At 34.4% G+C, this 14499-nt stretch overlaps 2 protein-coding genes across 2 annotated transcripts in view; one reads left to right on the top strand and one right to left on the bottom strand.

The window, feature by feature from the left end:
• LOC113227555 overlaps positions 1-2434 on the bottom strand; it is a 31104-nt gene extending 28670 nt beyond the window's left edge. The window contains exons 1-2 of the mRNA XM_026460507.1: positions 1753-2434; positions 479-613 (exon numbers count right to left, since the gene is read on the bottom strand). Of these exons, the coding sequence (XP_026316292.1) occupies positions 479-613; positions 1753-2308 (691 nt within the window). The 5' untranslated portion in view covers positions 2309-2434. The remainder of the gene's footprint in view (positions 1-478; positions 614-1752) is intronic.
• A 1438-nt stretch (positions 2435-3872) lies between these two features.
• LOC113227527 (carnosine N-methyltransferase) lies at positions 3873-14358 on the top strand. Its single transcript, XM_026460465.1, has 6 exons — positions 3873-3967; positions 6431-6722; positions 7891-8012; positions 9163-9313; positions 13238-13393; positions 14203-14358. Exons 1-6 carry the CDS (start codon positions 3879-3881, stop codon positions 14356-14358), a joined length of 966 nt encoding a protein of 321 aa, XP_026316250.1. The 5' UTR covers positions 3873-3878.
• Positions 14359-14499: the final 141 nt, after the last annotated feature.

The following is a 14499-nucleotide window of genomic DNA, read 5'->3' as shown; positions in this document are numbered from 1 at the left end:
TTTTTATATAACCCCAAGTGCTGAGGAGATCAAAGCTGTAATAGGTAAAATGGCAGTACTTCCCTACGTGAACTCTTTCACAGAGAGCTCTATTGCTAGCTAGTAACTTGATGTGGATGGCAAAAGAGGGGGAGAGTTGGATGCTGATGAGAAGTACTGTTAATTCCACTCAGTCTCGCCGACAACTCAAGGCGGTTGAATTTCTATGACATGTTGCTTTTTACACAAATGCAAAAATTTACATTACTTGATACAGCTTGCATCATTCTTGGGCCTGACTCTTCGACCTGGCCGACTGTACCATTGCCGAGGAAACAGTCTACCTCATTTAAAAATGAAAATTTATTTATGGGCTACGGAAGAAGCGAGAGTCCAAACTAGATATAACCAAGATAATTGTTCCCTACTCTTGGCATTATCTAACCAGTTTTTCCACACTACCTGGGCGATGTAATGAGTCAACATTTTTGTTACTAACCTTGTCCGAGAACTGAGATGGTATTATTGTCATCTTCATGCCACAGAGTATAGCAGTATGAGTTTGGTCCTTTGCATTGCTCCACTTGCACTTTCTCTCCATCTTGTAATGTTGTGTTTATTATTAAGCCACGATCTGCAAATTTTCAATTCAATTATTATATACAGAGCCATAAACTTATTACTAAAATTTGGGGTTGATTCAGGTGTTGAGGAAAAAATTTTCAAATACGTGTTTTTTCTTGTGGCCTCTAAATGTCACTATGACATTGACAGGTCATTTTTCATTTTTATTTGCACCCCTTTAATCATACCCTGTTACATTAAAAGGGGCTTTTCCTTTTTTCTGGTACCCTATATTTACACTTTCTTTTATAAATTTCATGATCATGGATTCAGATGAAATATTAGAGATAATAAATATAAAAATAAATTTTTTAGCTACATCACCATTGTTAGTGACAAACTGATTCTGGTTGCTTTTAATGTAATTTAATAGAGCTGAGTTATAACATCTTTATAGAAAAACGAAACGGTTATTTCCTAAAAAGAAATGCTTTCCAGAAACAGTTACAAAAAAACGCTTTTACAAAAAAAAACTAACTTCCATTCGTACTTTTCCAGGCCTAGACAGAACTGGTTGACTAAATGTTCAGGAGTACTGTAGGCGGTCTAATTTGTCATAGAAATATCAACTGAATGCACCTAGCATAAGATCTATTTTACAAAGAAGCAGTGAAACGGTATGAATAACTACATACATATATGTATACTGCCATCCTTATCATAAGTAACGTAATCGCATTTTTAACGAAATTGAGTTATTGACATGTCTGGGATCAGCGAAACAAGATCGGCAATCCCATCTAATCGGTTTTTTATTATCTTAATTAGTTTCAGTTTTATTGTTAAGTGAAATCAGCGTAATTGACTTTTTTAGGTGACAATAAAGCTTTAGGTGCCAATATATAGAATGTTCCGAAATGCGAATGTGTTAGTTATGACAAGCAGGGCAGTATAACTTGCGGAGCGAGTCCATTTTGTTTTTTTAAGTGTTGTTTCTTTAGTAACCGTTTCTGAAATTCACATGAAAGCTTTTTTTCTTTACATTAAAAGAAAGAGAGTTTCTTGAAACACTTTCGGAAAATAACGCTCAGTCCTACAATTCAATGTGGCAACATTAGTTCTTACTATTTTCACACTTTAATCCAAAGATATCAAGAAAGCAGCTAATTTCCAATTTGCTGCCATAGAAGCATGCAAAGTTATACGTACCGTAGTTATCATTCTCAATCATAAATTGAGCATTTTCATCTTCTTCATAAGATGGCGTAGCACTCAATGCCACATTACGTGTTTGGTACAAACAAGATATAGTGGAAGTCACAATTTTTGGGGGATCAGTAGGTATAAATGCAGGTTTAATTTTAGTTTTCTTAGATTCATTAGATAAACTATTTTTCTCATGAGTTTTTGTGCCTTTATCCCCTTTATTTATATTAATTGCATCTTTTTCAACAGAATAATCATTTGAAAAGCCATTTTTACTTTCCTGTCCAATAAAATTCGTGTCTGGAATGGCATTCCTTTTTTGAATTACCCTAGGCTGGTCATCAGTCCACAGTTCAGGATTATTCCACTGATTAGTTCTTCTGTGGTGATATTTTGTAAATGTTCGTACATAGTGAGATGTTTTTAAGGGTTGAATGTCATTTCTGGTGTCTCCAGTCTCTTGAGGTTTGGTTGTGAGCACTTTGGCAGTGAATATGAAGAGAAACAACACTACGCATTTTAGCAAAGGAGTCACTCTATGCGCTATTATTCCTTCCATTTTCACAATATTTCCACTGATTTTTTACATAAGTAAAAATTAAGTAGTTGAAAGAATTAAACAAATTGCACTTGTAACTAATAATTATGCCATAATTCGGCGTAGCGACGACAACACTGCAGACTGGGATTTATTGATTTTTCTATTTCTTACGGTGACATTGCAGTATTCAATTTGAATAGCAATCTTTGAACACGCAACGCGAGAGTAAAGTTTTAATAAGTTGTTTATACGTTTTTGACTGTTACCCTAACAGACAAACAAAGGTAAAACACAAATATCCTCGTAAGAAACGTTTTACGACGTTCACCATTCACAGAGGTCCTTTGACAGAAGCTTAGAGAAGTAAACAAATAGAGTAGTGTATACAGAGTAAACGAAAGAAAAGGATCTTTCTCAGTAACAGTTTTTATACGAATTTACTTTTTAGATTAAGTATATAAATTATGTTTTGAATTTCTTAATTATTTGCATTATTTATGGTTACCTTTTGAAACTAATTTTTTATTAATTTTGCTATATGTATAGCCAATGCTCAATAAATAAATAATAATAAAAGGCCTTTTTTATTTTATTGTTTACGTTTGCTTAAAGAAATAATATAATTTTTCAACCTCAAAACAAATCAAAACCTCAGTTTTGTGGTATTTTTTATTAGCTTGCAATCGTATTCCACTGCCGAGCAGAGGACTTTCCCTCGTAGTTTAAAACTCTCTATATGTGTTGTAATCTCTGGCCATTAATTTATGAACGAGTCTAGATCATTATTTTGTGTTAAAAATAATTAAAGCGTGTGATTTAATTATAGTTGAATGTATTATTCACTCATATCATTAATATTATCTTATGTCTAAAAAGACAACTCTATAAAGTGACGTTCCGATTTACGCGTTGCTAAGTATTGTCATAAAAAAGTTTTAATAGTTAAAAACATTCATTAATGGATATGATTAGGAATGTGGATTAGGAAATGTTTCCCTTGCAGTGTTATGCCATTAAAAAAACAGTTTTTATAAAATCACTTAAAAAAATCTTTAATTAATAATTAGGCAAGGATGTTTAACAATTACAACCTGTGCCCAAAAGCAATAAAATTCGGCTTAAAAACAATATTTCAGATTAATGATTCTCAATTATAGAGTGTGATTTTATGTTAACGATGTAGATGTATCAAGCAAAAATCAACAAGGTACTTCTTGCAATGATCATAAAATAGGTACGTAAAAAGGGTATTAAACGATTACACGACTTTATCTTTATATATATTAATAGTAGATTTGGTAACACTATTTGCTTAGAAAAGTTTCAAATATAAATTCGTAGTCACAATATTTTTTATAATACTCTGTCCTAAATTACTTTTACAAAACGATCATCGAAACGAATTTGTAACTTATGCACCTGTTCCTAGTATCGTTTCCTGTTAATCCTACTATTGACTTTTCCCTACACTAGTCAATGAATACCTGTCAAAGATTTCATCATTGCTCTCGAAAATATCTTTTGAAATTAGCCTCTTTAATAGTTTATCCCATTTTTCTATCTTAAAAACTGATTAATAAATTAAAAAATGTCTTCCACATCGCCTTCAGAACAGATTGATGAAGTAAAAGAGCGCGAACATTTTCGCGCGGTCGTGAGCGCGTTTAAATATTACAAGTAAGTAATTTTTCATTTTTAAAACCAATTTTAGACCATATTAATTTAATTTTACTTATTATTATGGGCCTTAAGACCTTAAACACATGCTGTAGAATTAATTTGTGTATAAGTAAATAGAAAAAAAATTAATAATAGGTGTTTTTTAGAACAAAATGCTCGGGAGTAAAATTCTTTGTCATATCTACCTTGCCATAGTTCAGATATCGGGATGTACCAATTAAATACCTACAAAAGCTTTGTACGATCATACGCTCCGACTGGCGACCTTAGATATTGTAAATAAGACTCTAATTCACTTGAACCATTTGTTTGGAATCATTTATTTGTTTTCTCATGTAGTTCTATTTTATATTCGGTTATGTTGATTGTTCCAGTTAGGACTTGTTTACGTTTTGTTTATGATTACATTTGATATGGGGTGCTAATAAAATAATTTATTATGTCACATCAAAATTAATGGTGACATTTATGGTGTCTTGCAAGAACATTAAAACCATACTGCAAGTAAATCAAGATGTGTTATGTTTTTTTAACTTGCTTGCTTAAAAGCATTAGAACTAGAATAGATTATTCAAAAGCAGACCTAAACTTGTGTGGGCTATCATACTGCATTGAAAAAAAGAGAATGCACGGTAAGCGTGCGGTTTACTGTGCATTCTTTACTTTCATACAATGTTATCATTCTGTACCTGCACTAGGCGGAAGCTATGTACCTCCATCAGCTGCATTCCTAATTTGTTCCTAAAAATCTTACAAATGTAATGATCAGTGATCTAAAGTATGAACATTTTCTTAGTATGGACATACCCCCATTTCGTCATCAATACGTGTAATTTTTTTTTCTGTTTATTTTCTAAACATTCTAGTAGCAGTAGAGATCCTTGTGAAAGAGTTCATCCAGGGTAGGTACTAAGTACTGCCACCATACCTATTTCTGTCACCAAGCAGTAATGTCAGCGTTACTGTGTTCCGGTTTTGAAGGGTAAGGGTGCTGGTGAAATTACTGGCACATGAGATGTGTCTGTTTAAGTCACAGGATGATGGGCATAGTGGCAGTGCCCCTCAGTTCGTTGAAAAAAGCCCTGAGTGGCACTGCAACTGTTATGGACAGGCATGTAGCTTGCCATCAGGCGCATGACTTGTACATCCCATCACTTGATATCAAAAAAAAAAGTTCTAAAATATACATTGTTTCATGTCTATTATCAAAGTATAATCAGTTCTGAGCAATCCCAGGATTTGTAGAAAGGAATGTCCAAATTATTCTTTAGTATAGCTAAATGGACTCCCTCAATTAATTTAATCAGAATAAATTAATAATTAGTTGCAGAGAGGCGGCACAAGAAAACTGTGACAAGAAAACCTGTGTAAAAATTTTTCTATACAATCTTAGGTTTGGTACTGATGTTATAAGAAACAGTTTTGACTTCATCTGCTATTTGTCTTTATATTTTTAATATGGCTTGGAGTAGTCCTGTGATGCTTATCTTCCTTAGTTATTACTCAGCTGCTGTGTCTGATTGATCTTGTAGCCTTTTCTAGTTTGAGACCCAATAATTTTATTGTGTTTTCTTAAAACAAATTAAATTTTGTAACCTATCACACATTCTACACACATGCTGTGTCTCTATTTCTGTACCAGAGCATCCTAGAGCCATACAAAGTGCTGCTGTATTTTCTTCCACCATGTATAAAAATCTGTGGTAGACTAATGGTTTGGCCTACCGCCTCTCTAGTAGAGGGTTGTCGGTTAGGATCAGGTCATGCACCTCTGAGTTTTCGGAATTAGTTAATTTTTGGTGAATAAAAACATCTTGAAACAACACACCTGCACACATCTGCAATGCAATTTTATGATATATGTGTCCCAATGTGAATTAGGCTTGTGTGGGAATGAAAGTCAATTATAATTATTTTATTTATTTGGTTATAGACTTAACTTAGAAGCTTTTGCTGGTATGTCTATATCACAGTGTTGAAATTTATATCATTTGTTTTAGTTAACTTTTTGTAGCACTAATTCACAGAGACAGCAGAAACAACATCTTCCAGTAGCATGTTCCACTCTGTTGCTGAAAAAAATGTGAGCAGCAGGAGTTTTGTAACGCGTGCGAACTAGTTTCAGATATTGGCCATGTGACGGTTTAAAGTTTTCTTTTCTTTTAAAGATGTTTTGTATTGCTGGTAGATGGTACTGACTCATCAGAATTTTATAAAAAAAAAGTCGTGAACTACAGTTAATCGTGTCGTTCTATGTGTGAACAACTTCATTTGAATATACAAGACACAAGACTTTAAATTGCACGAATATCTATCGTCACGACATAATGGGCATGCGCCCTTACGGACACCGTGTGTAGGACGCGTGACGGATATGATTAAAAAGTTTAATTAGTCTTAAAGTGTATTATCTAGTTTTTGTTCGTATTCATGTTTATAAATGTAAGTTTTCTCCCCCAGACTCTGCTGTCTCGACCGCATCCACAAATCGGAGAAAATAATCTCCGCACTTCCCATGTCGCATCAGAAACATCTGGAAAAGTACACAACATACTTAACGAAATTCAAAAAATGCCTAGACGTGAACAATAGTGTTGTTCACATGATCATTAAAGATGTCGACACGATGTTCGAGAATGTTGAGCATAGTGCAGACGGAGCGACGAACGGGACCGAAAGTTTTGGCTGTGATTATAATAATTGTGAGATTGTGTCTCAAAAACAGCATAAGATGCATCATGATGTTGAAAAGGTATACAACGGTACATAATGAACAACACTTCCTCCTTAAATACTTGCAATACAATATTTACATAGCGCTATCCTGTAATCTCTCTGTGTATGTGGTGCTAACAATAAAGAATTTTCTATCTATCTATCTATGTATGTATATGACTATGTTGCCATAGGGTTACTTTTAAATACTTACTCGAAACCACATAACACAAAATTCCTACAAACAGAAATTTCTTGTATTTAACTTACTACAACGCGCAATGTATCTTTGAAATATAAACTGCTCAAGTGCATTCCGGAATAGTTTATTGCCCGGGTGTTTAAAAAACTGCCGATATAATACATAAATTTCTACTTCATTATTGGTAACACCACTAAATTGGCAACACCACGCTAGTAGCGGCTTCTAGCACGGTGCTCTAACGGCTTCTAATTTCAAAAATTACGTCACTGACGCACCCGAAGTCGACCGGGTAGTTTTTTTTATTAAATTTATTTATTGAGCATTGGCCATAGAACCCTCAAATTAACACATAATTTAGAAATTCGAAACGTAATATATATAAACGTAAAAACTGTTACATACTACAAAAACCCGTATTTTAGTCTTTCGACCGGGTGGTCACACACGAGTGTAAACCGTTTTTTTTTAATATAATTACGATAATATATATTTTTATTACATAATATTCTTACGTCTACATTACGTACTTTACTTAATAATATAAGTGATTCGCTTGGCCGTGATTATCCAATTGCTCAGTCACAAATCCCTTCTGCTATGTAAATAATTTTATCTTATCTCATATAAATAACTAAATTTTATTTTTTAATAATTATCGTTGTAAATGTAAAAACATTTAAACGTCACTAAACGATAATTATTTAAAAATAATTACAGAATAAATTGGTTCTATGTTAAATTTGAGCTCACGATGGTGGTACGCTATCGAGAAAGAAAAAAGCGCGCGAAAAGCTTAAAAAAAGTGGTTCTGGTCCAGTGTTGCCAGATAGTTACACTACTCATATTTTTGGCAACTTTGACCTTTACGCGCAATTAGTATTTTTTGTTTTTAAAGGCAATTTTCGTAACAAAATTTGCTACTGTACGACTAATGATAGGTACCCCTACAAATAGAACTTTACAGGCCATTTTTGTATATTTGCACTATTTTTGTTTACAGGTACAATCGGTGTTAAAGAACATCGTCCGCGACTGGAGTGCACAAGGCGCTGCAGAGCGCGAACAGTGTTACAAACCCATTTTGGACGAGATTGAAGAGCTATTCCCGCCTGACGAAGTTACGTAAGTATGAAACACACACTGGCACGGGATAAGTAGAAAAATCGAAGAAAAATTTTGCGGAAAGGCCGAAAGCCGAAAACCAGTACGAAGATCTATAACAAAATCACATAGGAGAATTTCGCCAACTCGATAACTTGACCTGTAGCTCAGTTGGTTAGAGCAGCACTACGGTATAGCGTGGTAGGTGGTGGTTATGGGTTAAAGTCACATCGGGTCGAAGAAAAGTTTTCTATGTGTTCGTTCTTTGATTAATAAATAATCATAATAAAACTAGTAGAGTTATTTCACAAAAACAGCTTATTTATACATTTGATCAAAAAGCGACATTGACGTTAGTCGCCGGCCGTGGTGAGAAGGTTCTAAAATATCTCACTAGATGTCACTAGCGGCGCCGAATGCCGAAAACCAGTACAAAGATCTGTAACATAAACACATAAGAGAACTTCGACAACTCCGTAACTTACCTTGCCTATTTCTGCTATTAGATCCAGGACTAATTTAGTATTCGCAATATCTCTTCGTAGATATATTAGAAGAGACCCGTGTTCAGCGGTGGGATGCACCTACAAGGATCAAGGTTTAGTGACACCCTTTGTTAACGCCTTTCACGCACACTAAGGGTCGTATTCTAGAACTCTACTCAATGCTCAAGTCAGGATTTGAGCAGACTTGAGTATGATTTGAAGCACTAGAAATACGACTCGGCGCTATGATTTTCAGTGCTCACTTTGCAGTGAGCACTGAAAATCATAGCGCCCATAGGTCCATGGCGCCTGCGTCACAGGGTTTCCCTAGTCCGGGGCTATGTTGAGTATGTGCGTTATTATTATTATTAATTCAACACTCGAGCCTTTCTTATTTTAATTATTATTTATTATTAAAAATTTTATAAAAATAATACATATTAATCTAAACCTGGCGGCACAATAAGCACCTACGTAGGTTTATCCGTACACCGCAAGAAGTTCTACCTCATATTTTCGGAAAGGGTCCGTAGGCGCTTTGAAATTTTGAAAGGGATTCATGACTACAAAAATGTTAAGAAACTCTGGTGGAAACCTTCTTTTTAGACGAGACCGTGCTCAGCAGTTTGTAATGGGGTGTGATGATTTGTTAATTTAATTTTTATTTTATGTTTTTTCTCTTCCAGTGACCTCCGAAACATAAAAGTTCTAGTACCCGGTGCCGGGCTAGGCCGACTCGCTTGGGAGATAGCAGCGCGGGGCTACACGTGTCAGGGCAACGAGTTCTCATTATTCATGCTGTTTGCGAGCAATTTTATACTTAATAGGTGTCCGGAGGTAAGTAACCAGTATCAAAACTATACTTCTGTTTATTTATAATATTTGACATACTGCTAACAGATTTGAGTGAGAGATTTTAGTATATATAAAATAATAGCATTAAAAATACAATTGATACAAACAAATCAAACAAAATTTAACAATTACATGGAATTAAATACATTACAGGTATATTATTATTATTCTTATTATTATTCTATTACTGCAATATTATTATTACTATAGAGAATGGCATATATTTCAAGTCACATAATACTGCTGTCTCTAGTCAAAGTTTCAAGGTAGCGCCCCGCGGAAACTACGGATTCTACTCTACCTAAATTGGACATAGAATCTTTAATAACAAAGCGTTGCTAGGCGACCAATGATGGCATAGAAAAAGAACATTTTTTGTCAATGCAAATTTATTTGAAATTTAATAGGTATATAGATAATTATTCTAAAGTTTGCAACGTATCTACTGATATGCATGATTTTATGTGTCCGTCAGGATGGCTGGACCAAGCGAGTTAAACAAATCAAACTATCTCATTATTTACTGCCTATTTTGTAATATTTAGAACCTTTATTGGCATATTTTCTACCTTAGCGCTAACGGAAATATTAAAGAAATTGGTATAAAATATTGCTTGCGAAGGTAATCCAGAAACCATTTTTGGGCATATTCTCAACGCCTGAAAAAGTATTATTAGCAATTACGCGGAGAAGATAAACCGTCTTTTTAGAAGATAACTTTTGCAAAGGCGTTTTATTATTTTTTAAAAACAAACTTTTACGCAAAAACAGTATATATTAGGTAGAAATTAGATAGTAAATAGTTATATAAAAAAAGTGAGTTATATACGAAATTGTATGCTAGAACCATGAAAAACGAAAAGTGGTCAGCCTGGCCACTTTATTTCTTTAATATTTCCGTTAGCGCTAAGGCAGAAAATATTTCAAAACAGGTAATTTTTTAAAATAGTACAAAATGGGTAGTAAATAATGAGCACAGTTTGATTTGTATATATGATTTGGTCCAGCCATCCTGACGGACACTTATTTTATGTATAAAGTTTTTGAGAGCAATGAACAATTCTTGCTAGCTTCTTGCTTACCTACCAAGGTAATGGGAGATGAAAAGAAATAAAATTGGCCGAACGCAGCGGCAGAGTCCCTCAGATCTTAGTGATTTAAAGCTCTGAGTGGCACTGCAACTGTTCTGTACAGGCGTGTCGGTTACCACCTTGTTCGCCCCGTCACTTAGTATAATAAAAAAAAAGAGTACCAGTGCCACCAATCAACCTCCAAACCAGGGAGTCTACTTTCGTACTCCGTTCGACATCTGTTCGAAAAAATTACTGTCAAATAATTAATACTCGACTAAATCACAAAACAACGTCAAGTATGAAACTTCATTCGCATTCCGCGTATTTTAATTTGCTCGAGTAAAACGTATTTGGCAGTAATGGTGTCGGATGGACAATGGGAGTAGACTCTCTGAAGCGATTAATACGTACTCATTCATACGCCCGCACTAGGGAAGCCATGTGTCGCGGGTACCATGGACACACACGTAGACGACCACACATAACATCCAAATTAACAAGATAAAAAAATTTAGGCCATTATATATTTCGAACCCGGGGCCTTTAATTTAATTTAAGAAATTACAATGCTAACTATAATATTAATCTTAATTAGAAGTCCAACATGTAAACCATAGTTTCTAGAGTCCTAGGGGGAGGTAGGAGCCTCGGAAACTATTGGGGGTCGTTGATGTTGTCCAGGGGAATGCGGTAGAAAATGCGGTAGCACTGATTATCTATATAAACTACACTACATTGTGATTAATTTGTGTTAAGTTAATATACAAAAAAAACGTGTTTTCAATTATTTTTCTGTGGCGGTGGGCGTTGTAATTTTTATATCTTGCCTAGGTTTGCCTTACCAAAAATTTTAGGAACCTATGACGGAAACAAAGGGGATAACCGATGAAAAAAATACATTTTAAATGGTAGTTTACCTATTTTTGACAAGAATAAATGTTTAGAACGCTTTTCAAGCTGTAATCTGATAAAACTAGTAACATTTAATGCAATAACTATAATAAAAGGCTATGTTTATGGTCATAAATAATTTTATTATCTGGCAACACAATCGGGATCAAAAACCAGTTTTTTTTTATTTTAGCAATTTAGAAAATGATAATGATGATGAAAGAACAATGGCAAAGTCATAGTTAAAATATTTCGTTAGCGTCTTCAAATATCTAATTACAAGTTTGAATAAAATAAATTCATTAGGTTTTTCAAATTATAATAGCGGCCTATCCAAGTCTGGAAATAAAATCATATTTATAAGAAAGTCTAATAACTAATTATTATGTAACCGGACTGATATCTACAACTGTCAGTTTCTTAACGTTGAGCGATATCTAGCCGCCAAAAAAGGAATTTCAGTACCTACGTATGGATATGGTCCACATTTAGTTCACGTAATATCAAATGGACTGATTCGACCGATTTGTAATAAGATAATAATAGATTAACTACTTCATTACAAAAAATAAAGTTGGTAATTCATTATCCAAAATGCCACGCGAAAAAATGGTAAAACTGACAAGAAGTTCCCAAAATCAGAGAAAGAAAAATAATTTGTGCCCTAGTTACGAATGCAACAGTCTGTAGTATGTTATTAATTAACTGTTTTGGCTTTTGTTATACCTTAACTTCATCACACCCCGGACACTCCATACAACAGTCGAAAATTATTTACCTACACTACTACATACAGCAAGGCGCTATCTGCACGCGCGCAAATGTGTGCGTGAAGTGGCAGGGTTATCCATCACTTGCTCGTACTATTACGTTACGTGGTCAGAGCGGCAACATAGCGAAAATTCTAACGCTAATCTGTTGTCTTTAATTCTATTATAGAATCCTAATAATTACACATGTTCATTACGTAGGTATTTATATCGATACAATATTATATTTTTCTTTAATTCACTAACTAGAATAATATTGAAGATTTATTTAAAAAATATATTTAAAGCACTTAAAATGTTATATTTTGGACAGGTACCTTTAAATAAAGTAACCAAAGTATTTGAAATTGCGTGTCCAAGTTTATCATTTCCTCGTTGATAATTAGGTATATTCACTACGTAATATTTATCGGCAATAGAAATAGAAAATTCGAGAACCCTTGTCTAGCTCACGAAGTTATGACGTCTTATTATATTAATATAATACATCTGTATTATATATTACTCTGCACTAAAGAAAACAATAACTGACGGAGTCTCAGATATAAGTATTTTTACTTACTTCGTTTCATCTTTCAAAAAACGAAAGAAACTCCTCTCTTTATCCCGTTTAGATGATTATAAACAGCCGTACACAGCACAATTCACGACCATTATTAATAGTAACGTAAAATGATGTTATATATTAAAGTTCAAATGTCGTAATGAATAAATGAAAACTATATTCAAATATCAAAGCCGTCTTAGCGCGAAAACGGCTCCCCGACAGCCTTGTTCTCGTTCAGTCAATGTGACCGTCAATGTGCGGGGCGTATTGCGGTATCTAAAGCTAAGGAGGGGCGGAGAGTGTCCGTTCTCGTTACTTATTTGTTCTCTGCCTTTTGACCATACCAGTATACAAAATAATTTCCTCTGAATTTTCGTCACGTCAAAAACCACGTCGCCATTCAACTTCTAGTAACTCTATTTATGGCTTCTGTAATTTATTTTGATTTAATAATACACCGAATATATTTCATTCAATTACGTAACATATAACCTCCAAAACAAAATTTGTTCAGGAATTTCTACGCTATATTTTCACATGTTTTTCATAGCATACAAATTATGCTAACAAAAATTTATATGGGAGTTTGTCATTGTTCCTTAGGTAATTGTTTTTTTATTTTCAGGCGAACAAATACACAGTCCATCCCTGGTTGCATCAGTATGTGAACAATTTAACTTGTGATCACCAGTTGTTGAGCGCCACCTTCCCAGATGTGAGTCCCGCAAGAGACAAACCCGGCCACGCGAATTTCTCTATGACAGCTGGTGACTTTCTCAAGGTACGTATGGGTTTAATGCTTTCATCCTCGGAACTTTGAGAGACTTAATAGCAATAAAGCTCTTTGTGAAAGAGTATGTTCAGGGAAGCACTGTCACCTTACCTATTCTTGCCGCCAAGCAGTAATGTGAGAACTACTGCGTTCGGGTTTTGAAGGATAAGGGTGCTGGTGAAATCACAGGCACATGGGACTTGTCAATTTATAAAGATAAAGATAAATTTATTTCAATATATCTTAATCTAATACAATACAAGTAAAACAAATGTAATCATTAAACAATTTAAATATTCTAAAATTGGGTTATGGTTTTTAATATTTCAAAAAATTGTTTTGTCACTTGGCCGCTGTTTAGTTAGCAGACGGCAGAATAAGTCATATTACTCATAAAGAAGTCCCAGAATACAATTATCCAAGTGCTGTACAAAAAAAAATACTAACTATTAACCTAACCAAAAATAGTAACTTAACTGGATGACGAAATACTGTCATAGATTTTCTCATAAATACTACGGCTAAAATGTCGTTCAAAACCGACAACAAGCACATAGAAGAATTCGTGAGGTCCGTTGGTTCATCCCGTGGCTTAGTTGGCATAACGTCTGACACGGTTTGCTAGAAGACGTCCATTCGAATCCGGCCGGATCGAAGGAATAATTCTAAGTATTCGATCTTTGTATTAATAATTATAACAAACTAATGGAGTAATTGCCCAAAAAATAATTGAATGTCATGGAAACATTCTGACATTCAATAATAAAAATAAATTAATAAATAACAATAAATTAAATAAAAAAATATTTTATGTTCAGGTGTACACGGACCCCGAGGAATGGAGTTGCGTAGCGACATGTTTCTTCATTGACTGCGCACCCAATGTGATTGAGTTCATTGAAAGGATATACTCGATTTTACAGCCGGGGGGCTATTGGATCAATTTGGGACCACTGCTTTACCATTACAGGTAACATTACCTTTTATTTTTCGATTTATTACCTTTACGTCGAGTCCCTTTTACGTCGAGTCCCTTTCACGTCGAGTCCCTTTCACGTCGAGTCCCTTTCACGTCGTGTCCATTTCACGTCGAGTCCCTTTTGCGTCGTGTCCCT

Source organism: Hyposmocoma kahamanoa, unplaced genomic scaffold, assembly GCF_003589595.1.
Source record: "Hyposmocoma kahamanoa isolate Upper Pololo Valley unplaced genomic scaffold, ASM358959v1 211, whole genome shotgun sequence".
Lineage (NCBI taxonomy): Eukaryota > Metazoa > Arthropoda > Insecta > Lepidoptera > Cosmopterigidae > Hyposmocoma > Hyposmocoma kahamanoa.
The sequence above is the reverse complement of the archived record's forward strand: the minus strand, read 5'-3'. Positions and strand labels throughout refer to the sequence as shown.

Bases quoted from the DNA above. Each gene is read 5' to 3' on its own strand.
- LOC113227527 (XM_026460465.1), top strand. From the start codon at position 3,879: ATGTCTTCCACATCGCCTTCAGAACAGATTGATGAAGTAAAAGAGCGC. The intron at 3,968-6,430 runs GTAAGTAATTTT...TTTCTCCCCCAG, and splicing joins AGCGCGTTTAAATATTACAA to ACTCTGCTGTCTCGACCGCA. The intron at 8,013-9,162 runs GTAAGTATGAAA...TTTCTCTTCCAG, and splicing joins TTCCCGCCTGACGAAGTTAC to TGACCTCCGAAACATAAAAG.